At 38.0% G+C, this 19,901-nt stretch overlaps 3 protein-coding genes across 5 annotated transcripts; 2 read left to right on the top strand and 1 right to left on the bottom strand.

Moving 5' to 3' along the window:
* Positions 1 to 9,682: 9,682 nt before the first annotated feature.
* On the bottom strand, positions 9,683 to 11,329 carry LOC6585021 (endonuclease G, mitochondrial). The gene is made up of 3 exons (XM_002010625.4): positions 10,986 to 11,329; positions 10,734 to 10,916; positions 9,683 to 10,667 (listed from the first exon to the last, which is right to left on the bottom strand). Exons 1-3 carry the CDS (start codon positions 11,145 to 11,147, stop codon positions 9,867 to 9,869), a joined length of 1,146 nt encoding a protein of 381 aa, XP_002010661.1. The 5' UTR covers positions 11,148 to 11,329; the 3' UTR covers positions 9,683 to 9,866.
* Positions 11,330 to 14,616: 3,287 nt separating this feature from the next.
* On the top strand, positions 14,617 to 16,066 carry LOC122757062 (phosphopantothenoylcysteine decarboxylase subunit VHS3-like). 2 transcript variants are annotated; one of them, XM_044008327.1, is made up of 2 exons: positions 14,617 to 14,960; positions 15,017 to 16,066. In XM_044008327.1, exons 1-2 carry the CDS (start codon positions 14,727 to 14,729, stop codon positions 15,689 to 15,691), a joined length of 909 nt encoding a protein of 302 aa, XP_043864262.1. In that variant the 5' UTR covers positions 14,617 to 14,726; the 3' UTR covers positions 15,692 to 16,066. The 2 variants fall into 2 exon arrangements, with proteins under 2 accessions (XP_043864262.1, XP_043864264.1); XM_044008329.1 differs by lacking the exon at positions 14,617 to 14,960 and having other exon boundaries at positions 15,113 to 15,205; positions 15,256 to 16,066.
* Positions 16,067 to 16,871: 805 nt separating this feature from the next.
* On the top strand, positions 16,872 to 18,203 carry LOC122757064 (phosphopantothenoylcysteine decarboxylase subunit VHS3-like). Of its 2 annotated transcripts, none has more exons than XM_044008331.1 (2): positions 16,872 to 17,153; positions 17,209 to 18,203. In XM_044008331.1, the coding sequence occupies exons 1-2, from the start codon at positions 16,920 to 16,922 to the stop codon at positions 17,881 to 17,883; spliced, it is 909 nt and encodes a 302-aa protein (XP_043864266.1). In that variant the 5' UTR covers positions 16,872 to 16,919; the 3' UTR covers positions 17,884 to 18,203. The 2 variants fall into 2 exon arrangements, with proteins under 2 accessions (XP_043864266.1, XP_043864267.1); XM_044008332.1 differs by lacking the exon at positions 16,872 to 17,153 and having other exon boundaries at positions 17,305 to 17,397; positions 17,448 to 18,203.
* Positions 18,204 to 19,901: the final 1,698 nt, after the last annotated feature.

Genomic DNA, 19,901 nt, shown 5'->3' with positions numbered 1-19,901 from the left:
AATTTTTCAAATTGATCAATAGTTAGCATTACTCGATTAGGCAATATAAATTTAATTCAAGCTCCAGTCAGATTTGTCTTCAGTTTCTGTTTGGGGTAGTCTTCGTAAACGTTTTACAGGCAGTGCTTTGGCATGAAATATAATCTCAATCATGCTGCCTAGAAGAGGCAGCAGCTGTATTCAATGTACTTCTTTGTTAAATTGTTAATTTTTGAATTCTTCTTTGTGTGACATTCGTAAATGTAAACGTTAACTCTTGGAAATGAAGCACTGACTAGAAGAAGCAGGGGCAGCAGCTTTATTTAAGCCTATTTTTTATTAAATTCTGAATTTGTGAGTTAGCTTTGGAGTTTCTCTTGTGTTTCATAAACGTTTTACAGGCAGCAACAAAACTTTGTCTAAGTAAAATCAGCTGACATTAAATAAAATAAAATGCAGCCAGTAAAACGTTTATAAATATCAAAATTTAGAAGTAACAAATAAAATATATTAATATAATATGATAGTATAAAATATTTAAATATAAAATTGGATGGTGAACTGAATGAAAATTATAATATTGTATTAATTTATCTATTTTATTTTATTTTTTATTTTTTTTTTTAAGTTTTTAGTACTTTTAGTAAACGTTTTACTGGCAGCATTTCTGGTATTTAAATACTGCAAAAAATCCTTTAGTTCACATCAACAAAAACCCTAACTCTTAGCATTTCCCTTCAGCTTAAACTTTCGTAAATGTTTCTACAGAAATTGCATATGTTTTACTTTGCAGAGCATTTCGCATTCAACCTTCTCTCTCTCTCTTTCGTTTGCGCACTGGCGCAGTGCATGTCTTTAAAATACAAATTGCAACTGCTGCACAAAAATTGTAACAATCAGCGCAGCAATCCAAATGAAAAAAAAAACCAACGCAAAAAAAAAAAAAAAAAAAAAAAAGCAGAAGAAGAGTTTGTAAATTGGCTAAATGCCAGGCTAAATGAAATGTGCAGCAGAATTCAAAATTTTGGCTTGGGCTCGGGCACAGCTGCCGTGTGTTGCACCTTGCAATGCTTCAGCTTCTTACTCCTTTGCTGCTTCAACTCGTGCATCAATTGTTTTTTTTCGTGCTGCGTACAGAACGCCCCACAAACAATCACTTACAAGCTGCTAAATTGCATAATCATCGCAATGCAATCAGTTGGCTGTTTGCTGTTGGCCATTGGCTTTGCTGCCTGCTGCCTTTTGGTAATTGTTGCCATTATTTGCTCAAAGAATGACACACACGCACACGCACACACACACACATGCATACACATACACACATGCAATTGGGCGAGCACAGGCAGCTGCACAGAGATAAGAAATCATAAAGCACAAAATTTGCCCCATTCAGATTCCCTTCGGCTGCCGCTTTCTCATCTGTTCGCTGGGCCTGTTCGCGCCAGCCTCATCTGGGTTCTTATCTCTGGCAGTTAAAAGCCTCCGCTGCTGTCTCTCGCTTGCTTTGTTTCAATGCCTCAGTCTCAGTCCCCAGTCCTTTGATTTGTTTTGCCTCCGCCTGCCTGTAAAGTACAACTTCATCATTTGTTTTTGGTTTTTGCACTTTGCTGCTGCTGCTGCTGCTCCTGCTGCTCCTCCTGCCACTTCTGGCCTCTCTCGCCCTCTCCAGCTTCGCCTCCTCACACTTGGCACACTCAGATCTTAAGCCCAATCTCATCTGCCACATCCTTAAGCTTCAAGCTTCGGTCTCATCCTTGATCGTTGCCTCCTTCCATGCCCCCACCGCGGCGCAATTTGCAAAGCAAACAAAAGCCAAATCATGAAATGAAATGCAATCAAAATGCCTCCAACAGACTGCCTACCCACCTCTCGGGACTACCTCTTGCGCACCCTTCCACCCACCCCTCACTCTCTCTCCCTCACTCAATCGAGCAATTTTTTTTTTGTGGATTTTTCGCGCGTTGCTCTTTAATTTATTTGCACTGGCCAATGCCACACCCCATTAGTTGATTTTCGGTCAGTTTGTTGAGAGGGGGACGAGGGGCGAGCGGCGGGATGGGGCAGCTGACAAGAGGTGGGCGCACATTAAGTGCATCTGTGTGTTTTTTTTTATGCGCGTTGCCAGCAAGTTGGCTGTGCCCCCCAGCCACGATAAGCAGTTGGCTAACATTTGCCGTGAGTTCCCCATGTCTGTGTGTGTGTGTGTGTGTGCAGCGCGTAGTCTTTTATTAAATTTATGTGCGGCAGCCGTGCGCCATGAAATTTGCTCTTAAAAATACCCTGTAAGTGAGTGGTGTGAGCGAGAGAGAGAGAGAGAGATTTGGTGTGGGAGCTAAAGAAGTTGCTTAAAGCACTAATAGAAGAAAATTTGCACTATGTATGTCGTATCGGTGCGATATTAAGCTGTTGATGAAGTTACTATGGGATTTCTTGATAGTGTTGAGGAAAATAGTGTTGGAAAAAACTGCAAATTCGTATTAATCGATTGATTTAGTATTTTAGAGACAATTAAGAGAGAGACAACTATAGCTGTTGCTGAACGTGGTGCCGATTCTCGCTGAGTGAGAGCGAGATGGCTAGCTATGTCCTTCGCACAGGGTTGCTAGGATTTCGATCAACCAGAATATGCGACCAGAAATAGAGGACTTGGCAAATAAGGAGAGAAATGACACTTGGTCATAAACTATTGAACAAGGAAGACCTTTTGAGAATTAATTGAGAGATACCGGCAAATCTTTGGTAAGTACAATAACGTAAAACCACGACATCCACTGATTTATTTATTTCTAGTAAGAAAAGCGGACTAATAGCTCGAGGCTAATAATTTTTGCGATAGATTCATGTAAGTGTTTAATTTATTTTTATAGTATTCTGATTTAGACCTTTTATCAGGACTTGACAGTTATTTGTTTGCCTTTAAGTTATGCTCAAATTGTTTACAACATTTTTCGTCAATATTTTGAGGTCAATATTTATAAAACAAAAATACTTAATAATATAATACTTTTTTTTTTTTTTTTTTTTTTTTAAAGGAAACCCAAGTCAATTTAATAAAAGTCTTATAAAAAAAAAACAATATTGAAATAAGAAAAAAAAAAAAAAAAAAATAAAGAGAAAATAAAAATAAACAAGTAAGAAAGCTCTAGTCGAGACTGCTCGACTACGAGATCCCCTGAACCCTTGGAGCAATAGATATTTCAATACTTTTTCGCGACTTTCAGCTTACACAAGAAACACGCACACACACACACACACACGCACGTACGCACACACAGGTAAACATACACACACACGCATATAGACACACATACACACACACACGCATACAGACACAAACGCATACACACACACACACACACACACACATACACATACAAGCAACCACGCATAAACACGCATGGGCTGCAGTGTGCGCTTACTATGAGAACTTAATTGTTTAATAACTTTTTTTATGGACGTACGATCTTCATGAAACTTTTAGATTATGATTATAACATGAATATGCATGTACTTGCCAAAGCACAAGTCTCTAGTATTTGAAATACGCTTTTTACAAAAGTGAGGGTGAGGGGGTGAATTTAGAGGTGGGGGGTAAATTTTAACAAAAACCGAAATTGTATAAATTGCATATAAGCATACATTAAAAATTTGGAGACTCTAGCAATAAAGGTGTAGAAGATATAATTTTATAACTGGGTTTCGATAAGGTTTTTTATCGATAAAAAAAGATCGGGATGAGTTATCGATTTTTAATGATAAACTTGATATGCGCGCTGTAATTACGGACATTTTAAAAAAATTTGAAGTCTCTAGCTCTTATATCTTCTGAAATCGACGCGTTCATACATACGGACAGACGGACAGACGGACAGACGGACAGACAGACGGACAGGGCCAAATCAACTCAGCTCGTCACCCTGATCAAGAATATATATACTTTGTGGGGTCTGCCACGCCTCCTTCTCCCTGTTACATACATTTCAACAAAACCATTATACCCTGATTTCCCATTGAAAATGGGTTCAGGGTATAAAAATAAAAATCATAAAAAGACATTTTAAATCTATCAAATATTTTGTATTTTGAATTTGATCATTATTAAGATTTTTTGTTTTTTTTTTGTTTTTATCAATATATATCTAAAGAATTACTTAAAGTTAAAAATTAATTAAATCAGACTAAATAATTCTTTTTTTTTTTTTTAAAGGAAACTCAAATTAGTTTAGTAAAAGTCTTAAAAAAAAAAAAAAAAAAAAGAATAATGAAATAGATAAAAAATAAATCAAAATAAAAATCATTTAAATAGATTTGAAATTTATCTAATGTTTTGTAAATTTATCAAATATTTTTATTATGAATTTTATCATTATTAATATTTTTGATATACATCGCAAATTGCTTTTCTAATATGCAGTCAACTTCATATTGTTTAATCACTATAATGTGCACGAAAGCTCAAGCTTTATAGATTTTACAAATACATTTGTATATTCTTATAAAATGAGTTTAGGTTAGAGTCAAGCACAGGGTAGATGCCAAGTCAAGCATTGTGTAACTTGAGGTAATTCTTACAAGTTGTTCAGTTTTTGTATTTTGTGGCCAAATGGCATGAAAGCGAATTTGATTTGAAAATTGCTGCATGCAGTTGGCGATTCTGGCATTCTCGCTGTCTTCAGTGGCTGGCGAGTCTGTGGATCGTCTCTGTGGCTGCAGCGGGCAACGCCCGCCCCATCTTTGTGGCTTAACATCCATGTTGATTGACTGCCCAAGTGCGGCCAGCGGCGTCAAGCGACAGCTAACGGTGCGCCTTTTTGGCTTCTAAAGCGAATGTGAGCGAGCGATCATTTAAAATGCATAAAACTCATTTCGTTGATTAATTGCCGTGTGTTGTCGTCTTCTATCGCAGCGGCTTTGATCCAGCTTACCAGCACCAGCTCCTGCCCCTGCTCCAGCCCCAGCCCCTGCCATAGCCCCAGCATCCCGAGCAGCAGCAACTGCAGCTGCAGTTTCATTTTCTCCTATTTAATATCCTAGATACATGTCGATAAATTGTATTGATTTTGATAAATCTACATTGTGAGCGGGTATATTAGCTAGCTAAAGTAGTATCAGATGACTGGAGAGATATACATATGTATATGTGTATATTTATGTATATCTGTATAATCTGTCTAAGCTCTATAGCTTGCTTTAGACTTTACCTTACCTAATTAGCAAAGTAATGTAACGTAACGTAAAGTAACGTAACGTGATATAAAGTATTGTAACGTAACGTGACGTAATGTAGATATAATAGATCTCTCTCAATGATATACAGCTCTCTCTTCTTCTCTCTCTCCCTCTCTCTCTTTCTCTCTCTCTATGCATTTTGCATTTTGTTTGAGGGTATTCGAAATTCGTCTTTTTTCCCATTTGTGGCAACAACTAATTTAAATTGGCTGCTGCCTTACGGTACATCGTGGTCTTAGGGTGTCGTGTGTGAGTGGTTCAAATGTAATGCAAATTAACTTAATTGAAAATTAATGTAAATATTTATGCATACTTCGTGTTGCAGTCAACTTGATTCTATGCAAGAGAGAGAGAGAGAGAGAGGGAGAGGTAGAGGTAGAGGTAGAGCTAGTGAAATAAATGGACTTTAATTTTCGGTAGCCAACTCGTGCCGCGATAACGCTGCGCCAGCAGCCAAGATAGATGTGCTTTTAAATGATGCACCGCTTCAAATGAATAAATATATATTTATGTAAATGTATATATACATACATATACAATTATATACACATATATATATATATGCGATAACCGGAGCGGACTGATCAAAAAAACGAAATAATACTAATAAATAAATAAATAAATAAAACACAATTCCAAATGATCGGCGCTTTGTTTCTAACGGCTGTTTGTTTATTTATTTGTTAGTTAAATTTGTTTTTTTCTCTAGTCTTTTTTTTTGTGTGTTTTCATCTAATGAGCCAATGCAGATGTGTAAATTTTAGTTCATTTGCATTCGCGCGCCGCATTTAGATATCGTACAGACTTCAATCGAGAGCCACTGCCACAGCCTCGGACTCAGCCTCCCCAAATGGGGCCTGCCACATGCATTATTGATGATGACTCAACACACGCACTCGAGGGCCTATCGAGCGTCGCCCAATTGAATTGAGAGGCGAGAGTGCGTTCCAGCAGGCCTTCTAGGTAGCTCCAGCTAAACACAAAGAGTCTTTGCTTAGTTTCTATGTGATTGATTTATTGGACGATTTATATTGTTGTAAAAATGCGTGTTGCAGCCAGCAGAAGCACAGTGACGTAACTTTCGTAAAGCATCGTAACAATAACGTGAAGTTTGATAGCAATGTAGAGTTACGTGTAGTAACGTAGCAGGGAATTTCGTGTAAGTAGCGTAAAGTAGAGTAACGTATAAAAAGCGTAAAGTAATTTTTAGATGCGAAGTAACGTTACTATATGTAGCAAATAAGTAGAAATAAAGTAAATAATGTAACGTGCCGTACCTTAACGTAATATACCGTAACGTAATTTATGTGGCGTAACGTAATGAAACGTATTGTTTCGTGGCGTAACGTACCGTGGTATACCGTGACGCAACGTAACATAGCGTAACGTAGCGAGACACTACAGTGCATGTCGTAACGTACACAGTGCGTGCCGCAGCATAACGTAACGTAGCATAACGTAACGTAGCTCAACGCACAGTAACTTTATGTAACGTTACACAAAGTAATGTAACGTAGCCTCACATAGAGTAGCGTAACGTAGTATAACGTAACGTAAGCCAAAGTAACGTCAGCTCGTCTTATCAGTTTTGCCATGTCTTATGCAATAAAATGGTAGAATTGCTTTAGTGGTCTGTTATATGAGCTTTATATTTATAGAATCGATATAATCCACTTGGTGGGGTCTGCCACTCCTCTAACTGTGTTTATGGAAAATTGCATATATTCAGCATTCCCATTTTCAATGGGTTCATGGCAAGAAAATTTAACTTTTCAGCTTATGAATTACAAATTTTGTTTAAATATCTATTCATTAGAGAGCATACAAAATAATTATTTATTCTTTACTTTATGTAGATGTTTTGGGGGTCATTAATTGTGGTAATGTTGTGCTATTCTCAGGGATGATGAAGTTTACTATATTATAACACAATTATAATTATCTCCATTATTTTATTTGATTAAGCTTATAAAATATTTATTAGGTTAAGATGTGTGAGCGTGTAATGTGACGCGCTAAAACTTTAAGAGTGAGATCACAATTCTTATTAACTAATGATGGTGAAATGAGTAAATATTTATTACCGATAGTATCGATTAAGAATAAGCGTGGTGCCAGATCGCCACAACTTTATCTAATTTTGTTAAGCTATCCAGCTATTCTATGGAGCGTATCATGCAGAGCTTTTCAATAGCATCCACAAAAATATTTGTAAGGGTCCGAACTATTGCCACAGCATCAATGTACGTTAAGAGATATTAGCTAACTATTCACGTCCACTTTGTGTTCTTATACAAAAGATGTGCACACAGTCACACAAGCGCACACATACACACACACACACACACACACACACACACACACACACACACACACAATGTATTTTGTCGTGCATAATCTACCTTCCACAAGACACCTTTTTTCCGTGTCTTGCTTTGCCCTTTATTGTACATCTTTTGTGCTAACAGCTTCATATAGCAAAACAAATGACTTAAGACACAAACTAGCTGCAATTGACCCCCAAAAAGCAGCACTTAACGGTAACTCGCTAGCTCACTGGCTGGCTGACTGGCTGTTTATGTGTATGTGTGTGTGTGTGTGTGTGTGTGTGACCTTCAGCAAACAAAATTCACTTATATATTTTTGTTTATTTTTTAAAACAACAACAACAACAACAACAGCAACAGCAACAATTTTCACACACAACTCCGAAGTGCTGCCAAGTGCGTTTGTCCATTTACATAATTGTCACACGGACTGTTGCCGCTTGATGTCTGTGCCATTAACTAACTGCAGCGACTGTTGCTAGTGACAGCAGCAGCAACAACAACAATAGCAGCAGCAGCATTTCAATTTGCTTTGCTGTTGTTGCTCTTCAAAATGTAATTAACCTCAAGCTGGATCGTTTTTTTTTCTCTCTTTTTCGTTTCGACCTTTTTTTGCGTCATTTTAAGAACTGCGACGACTACTTCAAGTAATTAAGCAAAGCTAAAAGTTCATGTTAATTGTCCAGCACGACAAAACTACAGCAGGTACACACACATTCATGCAGCACACACACACGCACAACAATTATGCCCCGAAAAGGTCAAAGACTAAAAGAATTGTCAAGCGTGGACAGGCCAGGGCCTGATATGAGTACCAGGGGCAAGGCAAAAAAAAGACAGAATAGAGTGCTTCGTTAAATGTATTGTGGGGAGTGGGGACTGTGAAGAGGGGGGAGCTCAAAGTGAGGGTACCGGAGGGAGTCTACAATCTGAAGTTGAGTCATTGAGTCGGGCCGCTTTTGTTGGTTTGCTGGGTTCTGTCGCACGGCGGAAGCAACGAACGACAAATTTTTATTCTTTTGTTTTTTTTTTCGTTTGCTTTGTTATTGCGCTACCCAATCTGGCTCCTCCCCTCTGGCTCTTTCTCTCTCTCTCTTTCTTTCCTTCTCTCTATCTCGCGCTCTTTTTCTATAGCTCACTTGCTTACTCTCACCTGCTTTTATTTTATTATTATTTTAGCAAAATGCCGTTAGTTTTGTGCGAACACGCGGTGTGAATGATACTTTAATTACATGAGCACAACAAAAACAACAGCAATAAAGTCAGAGGGAGAGAGATAGAGAAAGAGAAAGAATAAGAACTTGAATTATAATGAAAATTAAACATGCACAGATTTTGGCTAAGTGGTCAGAGGGAGAGAGAGAGAGATGGATGCAGGGAAATGGAGAGGAAGAGAGAGAGAGAAAGAGAGGAAGTAAGTATAGAAGGTTCTCTAGATTCTTCTGTCGAAAACGTAAACAAAACAGAGATCAAACCTACAAATTTCAATTGAGCAAATTTTAAAAGTACCCTAAAAAAACTCAAAGGAAATTTTGATTTTATTTAAAGATATCTTTAGTTCGTAGATGGTCAGAGGTTAAAACAATGTTAGACAAGAGATGAAAAGGCTATGGAGCAAGCAAGTGATTCCGTTGATTGAGTGATATGAATATGAAAAAAAATTATGTGAAAAATCTTATGAAGAGAGGTCCATTAAAAAATATTGTGTAATGATAGTGGTATAGGTTTAATATATAAATATTATAAAAGATTATATTTTTTGAAAATGTTTTTCTTTCATTCTCAATTTCATAAAATTTTTGTTTATATCAGCCATTTCTTAGGCGTGCATAAAAATGAAAATAATTGCTGAAATATTTCGAGGGATCTTCAAGAGATGCCAAAAAGAGCTAGATCTGGCAACACTGGCAGCGAATCGAAATTAAATTTCATGTGCCTCTTGAGACTCCATAGCTTCCTACAACATTTCAAAAAACAGTCCCTTAATAGTCTAGCCATACTTCAGTTAAGAGACAATTATAAGGCATATATATGTATATTTTATTATCATAAAAGGCATTTCCAAGATTTGTGTGCAGTCTGGCAGCTCTTTTGCTGTCCGGCCATCCTGAAAATTGAACGGTTCTAGGAGTAAAAATGACAGCGAGTCTTGATTAGGCTTATGATTAAGCCCTTTATTTGCAAGCAGTGCCGTGCAATGCTCGAATAAGTGAGAGAATAGATTTAAAACATTCAGTTATTGTAACGGTCGTGTTTCGATTTTGATTATAGCGCGGCAGCCTCCCAAACATACTGATGTTCCAATTAGAGCGACACGCACCGCACACAGATTTAGCTTATCTCATCGCGTTTGTCGTGCCTTGCCACATTGTGATGCAGCTGCTGTCGCAGTTGGCCGTCGTAGAATTTGAGTCCGGCAAAGTGTTCGATGTCACGGATATTGGACATGAATGCGCTCAACTCTAGATTGCCCTCGATTTCGGTATTGGGAACAACATAACCCTCCATATAGGGTAGATACTCCTGATCCTTGCACTCGGCAATTATCACTTTGAAGAAGTGCGTCGGCACGGCCACCGTATTCATGCCAATCACCTGATGCCTGATTGCCCAATTGCGAAAGGTGATGCGCTGTGGCATAAAGAGTGGACCCGTATAAACATATACCGAGCCGCATTTGACAGCCAGCTCGCGTACGTAGTCCTCCAGGCGTGACCATATTCGCGATTTTAGCCCTTGGCTCACTGGCGCTATGTTCGGCATTATGAACGTCTCAATATATTTCTGCTCATCGTAGCAATAGTTCTCCGGCGACGCCAAATGACCGGCCACCCAATCGGTATTCTTATAGTCGCGGTAAGCGGCGCGAAAGATAACCGGAATTTGGGAATCGATTAGATAATCTGTTGGTATTTCCATATTATCCGAATCGGGGCTGTTTAGACATTCGCTTTCCAGATGCTCGCATACCCAGTGAGCGATCCGATTGCGTCTATCATAAGATAGCACAAAATTACGATAAACATGTATATCATCCAGACCGGGAAACCCATATTTCATCAGGGTTGCCACATGGGTGGGCTCCGGCTCCGCCACCGGCTCACTGCCCAATGAGAAGGTGAAGAACATGGTCTAAATGGGCAATTCAAACAGCTTTAAATGATGTATGATATGATGATCCAATGATCAACAACTTACCACAGTGTTTATGTTGAGCTGAAACCATTTAATATAGTTGGCAAATACGGAATCTGCTATCGCAGAGTCTACTGATCTTCTCTGAATTGCATAATCTCCGCTCGGCCAGTCAGGTGGTGTATCATCAAAAGATTCGATGGAGTCGTTGTCGACCGCTTGAAGTGGTTGAACGACCAATCTCAACTAATCCCATCAGTCGTCGATCATTATCTATTAGGATATATTCGGGTACGATTTGCATATACTACTTACTGCCTGATAGATTCGCTGACGACTCTGATAGATATATGGATCGTTTTCCATTGTCGATTGCAGATTGCGATAGGAGCTATCCTGTTGTACGACTGCGCCGGCAAAGAACCCCAACAAGCCGGTCAGTACAGCCAGCGATAAGGGCAGTGTTAATGGCAGCATTACCAATTAGTGCTATGACATCAACATACGGAACGGATTGGCTTAAGATTGCGTTGGGAGGCTGCAGAGTGCAACAAGTTTTCCAAAATTGTACTATAGAAATGCTCTGTGCAAACCCCCCAAGTAGTTACGTCATTTTTATTATAACTTGTTAATCTTAATTTCTAGCATATCGAAATGAAACAAAAATCAAATGCAACTAAGTATAACATAGCTAAAATTTTTATTTGAAATATTTCGTATGTGGACGATACTTAAAGCTAATATTAATATTATTTGGGAAAATATCTATTTGGGTAAAGTTCTGCACGAACTCTGAAATTACTGATGAAAAGAATTTAAAATTTTCATGTGTGAACTCTACTCTAGCCAGAAAACTAAATTGTTATTAGAGCCATAAGAAACTTATATTTAACCTGGTAGAGTCCTCTAAGAACTAAGGAACTATTGGAGCTAGAAAAAAAAATTAAATGGGCATTTTACTTTTATCAAGTCAAGTTGTCTGAAATTATTTGAATAAATAATATACGTATAACATTGAAATATAATATTGTATAAATTCTATTCTATGAAACTCAGTAATAATATCATCAATAGCTAGTACTTAAATTACAAAGTTATGTTTAGACATTCAAGCTAATTTTTGCGTTTAACTTTAGAATTTAGTAAATATGAATTGCAAAATATTATACTATATTGTATGGTGCAATTAAGACCTTAAGTTAGCAGCTAGGCGGGTTCCAGCTATGCTCTAATGCCAGACTTTATTTACGAGCAAAACCAACAGCAACATTCGTGGCCCGCCCCGTTGGGCGAACCTTCCCCATTGACCCTCACCCAAATTGTGAGAGCCGCTCAGCCCTGGCACGCAAAACTATCGCAGCAGACGCTAGTCTAACTGCCCATTTAACAACAGTAATGCTTATGTATGCATGGATGTACAGACATTTATTAATATGCGACTGCAATGAAACAAAATATATATCTCTGTACTATACATATATATATATATATATATAAATACAAATATATAGAAGTATATACGTATATATATATAGGTTGCCCAACAACCGCCATCAGCCATGAGAAGCACGAGAATTTCGCATAAATTTATTTTTCAGACAAAGTCAAAGAAGAAGCTAAATAAAAACAAGTGCGCGCTACAAAGTTAATGTGCTGCGCGTTAGGAACTTTGAAAAGACCTCTTAATACACTCGCTGGCTGCCCAAGCGTACAGAATTTATGTGAGCTTTGCAAACATTTTGAGTGCCCAGCAACGACCCCTCAGCTGATAGCTATCTAAATATACGTATATGAAATGCTAAAATACGCTTCTGCTTGCTAAAGTTCATGTTAAAGTTAACATTAACATTAACATTAGTTAACGCTTAAAAGTGAGAACTTGAATTGATAATGAAAACGTAATTTCGTGTTCATCTAGGATATGAAATAATGTTAGATAAGAGAAAAGTTCATCAGGAGTATACAATAGTGTTAGGTAAGAGAAGAAGCTTTGAATGAGCAATTGAATGTTCATGTTAAAGTTAACTTCAATATGGTGGGAACTGTGCTTAAGCTTCTCTATATGCTAGAATTAAAAAAAAATTAAATTAAGGTATTTTATTTACCCTTTAAATGAAATAGTAATAATTAAAGAAAGAGAAAGCTTGTTACAACAGCGTTGCCACACATTTAGTCAGATCATTTGGCATTTTATTAAAGTTAAATAATATATAATCCATTTCACACTTATAATATATTAAACAATCAAACCTTTAGGGGGAAACACTGAATTCAATGCGCTTTACTTCTATTTGACATACAAAATGCTTTTTTCGAAAGTTTACGAATCAAACAGAATTGATGAATCTACATAGCAGATGTTTAGCAAGGTGGCAACTCTTCCAGTTGAACATTTAAAGGTTAGAAAAATAAAGATATGAAGTAAAGGCTGAAAAAGAAAGCAAATTCATATTAATTTTGCATGTTAATGTGTATGTTAAACTCAATCATGTCTTCTTTTCGCAGGGCATTGCCAGATCTGCTGGCAACGCTGAGTTTGGACTCAGATTTTGACAGTAACTAGAGTGATTTGAATTGCGAAAGGGTATTTGAGTTTTGTTAATAAATCGTAAAAATCAGATACTCAGTGTGATTTTCGTGTGAGAATTACCGCAATTGTGGTAAGCCACAGATGAATTAGGCGGAAGCCGCAGTAAGCGACAAAAAAAACCTAAACAAAATTTAAACTAGAACCCACAAAAAAAAAAAAAGAAGTATAAAGAAAACAAGAAGAAGAAGACGCTTTTAAAACTCGAACAAAACAGCTCGAAACCAGCTGTAAATAGTCGTCAAAGTATTTTTGTGACGTTTTATTGTTTCCGATAAAGAAACCAAGTTATGAACTATGATGCGAATTGATGGCACAACCACAGATCGAAAGATCACTAGAGAGTCGAACAACAGCAACAAGAAAAGCTGAAGAAGCGGAGGAAGATATATAACGAGGCAGTTGCCCGAAACCGGTGACAAGTCGTAAAAGCGAACAAACCGACAACAAGTGGCAAAACTCATTTGACTTCCGAACTTTCAAACATCGATATTCGTTGTTGTTGTTGTTGTTGTTGGTGTTGTTGTTGGTGTTGTTGTAGTTTTGTAGCTCCCATAGCCATTATCATTATTCATCCCGGCTAGCCCACACCCTGTATTCTGTATTTGATAATGAGCTAAGGCGACAAATTATGTGCATGCCATACAAGCTTAGCTCTCGATCGATTGAATTGGGATTTCGATAGATTCGAAAGAACATAACAAATAAAAGCAACAGGGGGGCCCACGTTCCGAGTTCCGAATTGCATATGCGTAGGCATACCGTCCATATACATACATATGCATTTGATCACGCCCAAGGATTGTATTTAGCTGTGATCAATGCAACACGCTGGCTGGGTGGCATACGATGACAGTGGGCCGTAAGCCGATAAACTCTAAATGCTGTTTTGTTCAACAGTTGAGCTGTTAATGGAACCTCTTCGCCTCCACAAAGCTCAAATGAGCTAAACGAGAGCTACCAACAGAAAAGACAGCCTAACGTATGAATTACTCTGATTGCATACAAATGGGGATCGAAAATGATTCATGAGCTCCATATGGAGCACTTTTTGATGAGCTCTGTGTAATGTAGATTTCACTTTACTTTAGTGAACTATAAGGTGTTTATTCTTACTCCTTGAAGTACATTATTTTTCTTCGATCGGTAGCCTACGCGATTTATTAGCCACTATCTGCCTTATAGAATATTGTAAAAAGCCCACATGGATCGATCTATGCTGATTCCCGATTAAATAAGCAGAAACCCCCAATGAATCGACCGACAGATGGAAAAAAAATTTCGAACAAAGTAGGTTTCGAATTGTGAAAAGTTCGATGAGCCCTAGAGCCTAAAATATTTCATCAGTATACACATCTCTCTCGAGCAGTAAACAGTAAAAAAACTTCTAAAATTCCTAAAAATAAATATATTTATATTTGTAAAAATATAGAAATATATTTTATATTCGTAGATTCAAAAAACTAAACATGAAATTGCGTAGCGGTCGCGAAATTTTTCCCGAAGACGATTCAGCCGATGCTGCTAACGGTGAGTCACGTAACGATAATCGTTCGAGGCGTCGCATTTCTCGCGCTGCCCGGGGAGCCGGTGCCAATGGATCGACCAACTCCGATGCCCGTACTGAGCGCGTGCAATCGACTGCCGCCATTCGTTATCGTAATCGCAATCGAAATCGCAATACACCCATGGCCTCTGAACAGGTACAGTATAGGGGTATGAATTCCAAAAAGATATGTGAATCTTACTGTCATTCCAGCGATCTTTGCCCAACATCGGAACTGAGAATTCAACTAATGCGGCTCTCGCAGAGCTGAGCCAACTGGCTGCTTTTATTCTTGGACACAGTCTTCAGATGCCACCTTTGCCGCCGATGCCGCGCGTGAACCCACCACCTACCATTCAAGCCCCAGACGGAACGCTGTCGACCAAATTCTTCATGCCCTTCGTACGTCAGTATTTGACTCAAAATGTAAATAATAACACTCGCATTACCAGCAACATACCCGAAATGCTTAATCTTTTCGTCGAAAATCCTGAATCTCAAGTCAGATCGGAAGATCTAGTCGAAGATGAAGACGATATGATGGATGATGAGGAGATTGAAGAGGACGAGGGAGATGATGATGATGATGATGGTGAGGAAGATGATGACGATGATGATGATGATGAGGATGATGAGGATGATGACGACGATATGGATGATGAAGACGGAGAAGGCGATGGGGATGATGACAATGATGACGATGATGACAATGATGACGATGATGATGATGATGACGATGATGATGATGACGATGGTGATGATGATGACGATGGTGACGATGATGACGAGGAAGACGACGAAGATGATGACGAAAATGATGACGATGATGTCGACATTGATGACTGTCCAGCATCACTTTTTAGGCTTATATTTGGCGGGAATAATTAACATAGTTCGATAGGCACATGTATATATATATATATATACATACATATATGCAGGGGATGATTAGTTTTTAGATCGCGTAGTGCTACTTTTTGGGAACTTCCGAGGCTTAGTTTATAAATTGATAATTTAAGTTGTTTCTTGTTATTCGTCGATCAACACATTTCGATTTAGGCATTATTTCGGTTCTAGTGTGGAGTTTTGTAGAGTGCTCGAATATGTTATATTTATGAAATCTTAATCGTGATATATTGTGATATACAATCGAATCGAAAATATATATATACGTAGTGATGCAACATAGAAATGTATTGAATTGGGAATAGTTAGATGAAACTCGAATAAAACTGAGATACATCTCAACTATGAAAGACTAAACGATATTGCCTGAGAAAACTTTTTTGTGAAACTTATCAATATTAGATGAAATTATTGCATGAAACTGTTTGTTAGAGCGTTAAATAAAACAACTTCACATTTGCGATATCAAGATCGAAACTGAATTGAGCTGTTTATTGTCTAAAATCCAAGCTCTTATATACCTAACAGAGACTCTTAAAACTACTTCCAATCACTGGAAGGGTGCATTTTCCCATACAAACAAGTGCACAGATGTTTAGTTAAGTGTCCCTGTTTTAGATCTTTGGGCCCAGGCTCACGTTACATTTATATTAGCCGCTGCATTGGTCGCTGCAGCTAATGGATTGCATATTTATTACATATTTATTACTTAGTGTCGGATAACGCGCAGGTTATCGACTATTATCTATATTTTGATGTATGTGACATGTTCATGCTTGAGCACTGTGTGATAAAACTCTTTGATATCGTCTGATGAAGCTGATGAAACTATCCAAAAACTCGAACTGATAAAACTGCTTGATGCATCGGATTGATGGAACTCTCTGAAGAAGTTGGCTTACTATAGAAAACTGATCAGGCTGATGAGAATATCTGATGTCTTGAAAAACCAGCCGATGAAACTGTCTCATAATACTAAAGAAGCTTGTTTCATGAAACTGGTTGATGAAGCTGTCTCATACAATTGATGAAAAAAAATTATTTCATGAATATGAGGAGCCCTTGAGCCTAAAATATTTCATCAGTATACACATCTCTCTCGAGCAGTAAACAGTAAAAAAAACTTCTAAAATTCCTAAAAATAAATATATTTATATTTGTAAAAATATAGAAATATATTTTATATTCGTAGATTCAAAAAAAACTAAACATGAAATTGCGTAGCGGTCGCGAAATTTTTCCCGAAGACGATTCAGCCGATGCTGCTAACGGTGAGTCACGTAACGATAATCGTTCGAGGCGTCGCATTTCTCGCGCTGCCCGGGGAGCCGGTGCCAATGGATCGACCAACTCCGATGCCCGTACTGAGCGCGTGCAATCGACTGCCGCCATTCGTTATCGTAATCGCAATCGAAATCGCAATACACCCATGGCCTCTGAACAGGTACAGTATAGGGGTATGAATTCCAAAAGATATGTGAATCTTACTGTCATTCCAGCGATCTTTGCCCAACATCGGAACTGAGAATTCAACTAATGCGGCTCTCGCAGAGCTGAGCCAACTGGCTGCTTTTATTCTTGGACACAGTCTTCAGATGCCACCTTTGCCGCCGATGCCGCGCGTGAACCCACCACCTACCATTCAAGCCCCAGACGGAACGCTGTCGACCAAATTCTTCATGCCCTTCGTACGTCAGTATTTGACTCAAAATGTAAATAATAACACTCGCATTACCAGCAACATACCCGAAATGCTTAATCTTTTCGTCGAAAATCCTGAATCTCAAGTCAGATCGGAAGATCTAGTCGAAGATGAAGACGATATGATGGATGATGAGGAGATTGAAGAGGACGAGGGAGATGATGATGATGATGATGGTGAGGAAGATGATGACGACGAAGATGATGATGAGGATGATGACGACGATATGGATGATGATGACGATATGGATGATGATGACGATATGGATGATGATGAGGATGAAGACGGAAAAGACGATGGGGATGATGATGATGATGATGATGATGATGACGATGATGACGATGATGATGAGGAAGACGATGAAGACGATGACGAAGATACGGAAGACGATGACGAAGATACCGATGATACCGATGATGAGCTCGACATTGAGGACTACGTTATTAAGTTTCTATTTGGCTCGAAAAAGTAACATAGTTCGATAGGCACATGTATATATATATATATATATATATATATATATATATACATATATGCAGGGGATGATTAGTTTTTGAATCGCGGGTTAGGGCTAGTTTTTGAACTTATTTAGGTTTAGTTTATAAATTGATAATTTAAGTTTCTTCTTGTTATTCGTCGATCAACACATTTCGATTTAGGCATTATTTCGGTTCTAGCGTGGAGTTTTGTAGAGTGCTCGAATATGTTATATTTATGAAATCTTAATCGTGATATATTGTGATGTACAATCGAATCGAAAATATATATACTCGTAGTGATGCAATATAGAAATGTATTCGTTCTTTAATCTATGATCGGAATGTTGGGTTGAAGTGGGAATAGTTAGATGAAACTCGAATAAAACTGAGATACATCCCAACTATGAAAGACCAAACGATATTGCCAGAGAAAACTTTTTTGTGAAACTTATCAATATTAGATGAAATTATTGCATGAAACTGTGTGATGAAACTCTTTGATGTCATTGTCTGATGAAACTATTTGATAACTCGAACTGATGAAACTGCTTGATGCATCGAATTGATGGAACTCTCTGATGAAGTTGGCTTACTATAGAAAACTGATCAGGTTGATGAGAATATCTGATGTCTGAAAAAGCCGGCTGATGAAACTGTCTAATAAAACTAATGAAGCTTGTTTGATGAAACTGGCTGATGAAGCTGCCTCATACAATTGATGAGACTGATGAAACTATGAATGAATCTATGTAATAAAACTTTCCGATAAAACTGATGAAAGTAATATGTATTTTCTTGATAAATCAGACTGATGGATCTGTCAGCTGCTGTTCAATGAAAGTGTCTAATGAATTGACTAATGAATCTAGCTGATGAAGCATACGAAACTTTCTGAAACTGTTCGAAATTTTTTGAAGAAACGGCTTCTTGCAATAAGCTTCTTTATACTATATGTATACATATATATCTTCTATATATACTTTAATGCTTGCTTAAATCTAAATTGCTTTTAAATCAACAAAATTTGCTTACTTGCCACACACAGCCGCACGCATCACGCATGTGGCAACAGCTCAAAGAAATGCAAAATGTTGCTATGTTGATGCTGTTGTTATTGTTGTTGTTGTTGCTCTTGCAGGCAGTCTGTCGAGCCAGCTGGAATTTGAAGTGTTTAGCATGGTAAATGTTGCGTTTATAAATTTAAAAACCTATAATAAAGTCATTTGCTCAAGCCATGTGCAACAGGCGGTTGCTGCTGCTGCTGTTGGTGTTGTTGTTGGTGGTGGTGGTGGTGGTGGTTGCTGATGGCTGTTGTTGTTGATTTTGTTGCTGCTGCAGGCGAATTTGGTATCCGCCAGCCGGAGCAGACGAGCCTGACGACAGGCAACAGGCTGAAAGCCGAAGAAGCGGCAAGTGCAACAGCAGCAGCAACAACAGCAGCAGCAACAACAACAACTAGCAACAATAACAACAACAACTTGTTGCGCTGATTATTGTGTTCAATTTTAATTTGTGCAACATTTTGTGGCCAAAATTGTTTTTGTTTTGCTGCACTCGCGCGAGCTCTGTTGACAATTGATCTGATTGTTGGTGCTGCAGCAGCAACTGTTGCTCGTTTTCTATATCTGTCGGCTATCTACAGGCGCAATTTCCAAACACTGATTGCTGGCGACTTTCTTTTAACCGTTTGAACCGTGTCAAGAACTAAATCTCGAGTGCATTCAAATGGCGTCGAGTGAAAAGTTGCAAATTTGCTTAATCGCTTATTTGAGCAGCATTTAAGAAGCGTGTATGCCCACACACATGCCCACTCGAAGGGGGCAAGCACTCATACCAAATACAATTTAATGAAATGTTTTTAATGCAAAACACACACATTAAACACATCAACAACAATGAAAAGAAATTAATAATAATCATAATAATAATAACAACAAGCGGAGACCATATAACACATGCATCAAATACACCGCATCAAAGCTTATAATGAGAATGCGAGTACGTATAACAA

This window comes from Drosophila mojavensis, unplaced genomic scaffold (genome assembly GCF_018153725.1).
Source record: "Drosophila mojavensis isolate 15081-1352.22 unplaced genomic scaffold, ASM1815372v1 contig_136, whole genome shotgun sequence".
Classification (NCBI taxonomy): Eukaryota; Metazoa; Arthropoda; class Insecta; order Diptera; family Drosophilidae; genus Drosophila; species Drosophila mojavensis.
This window is presented reverse-complemented; position numbering and strand designations above follow the sequence as displayed.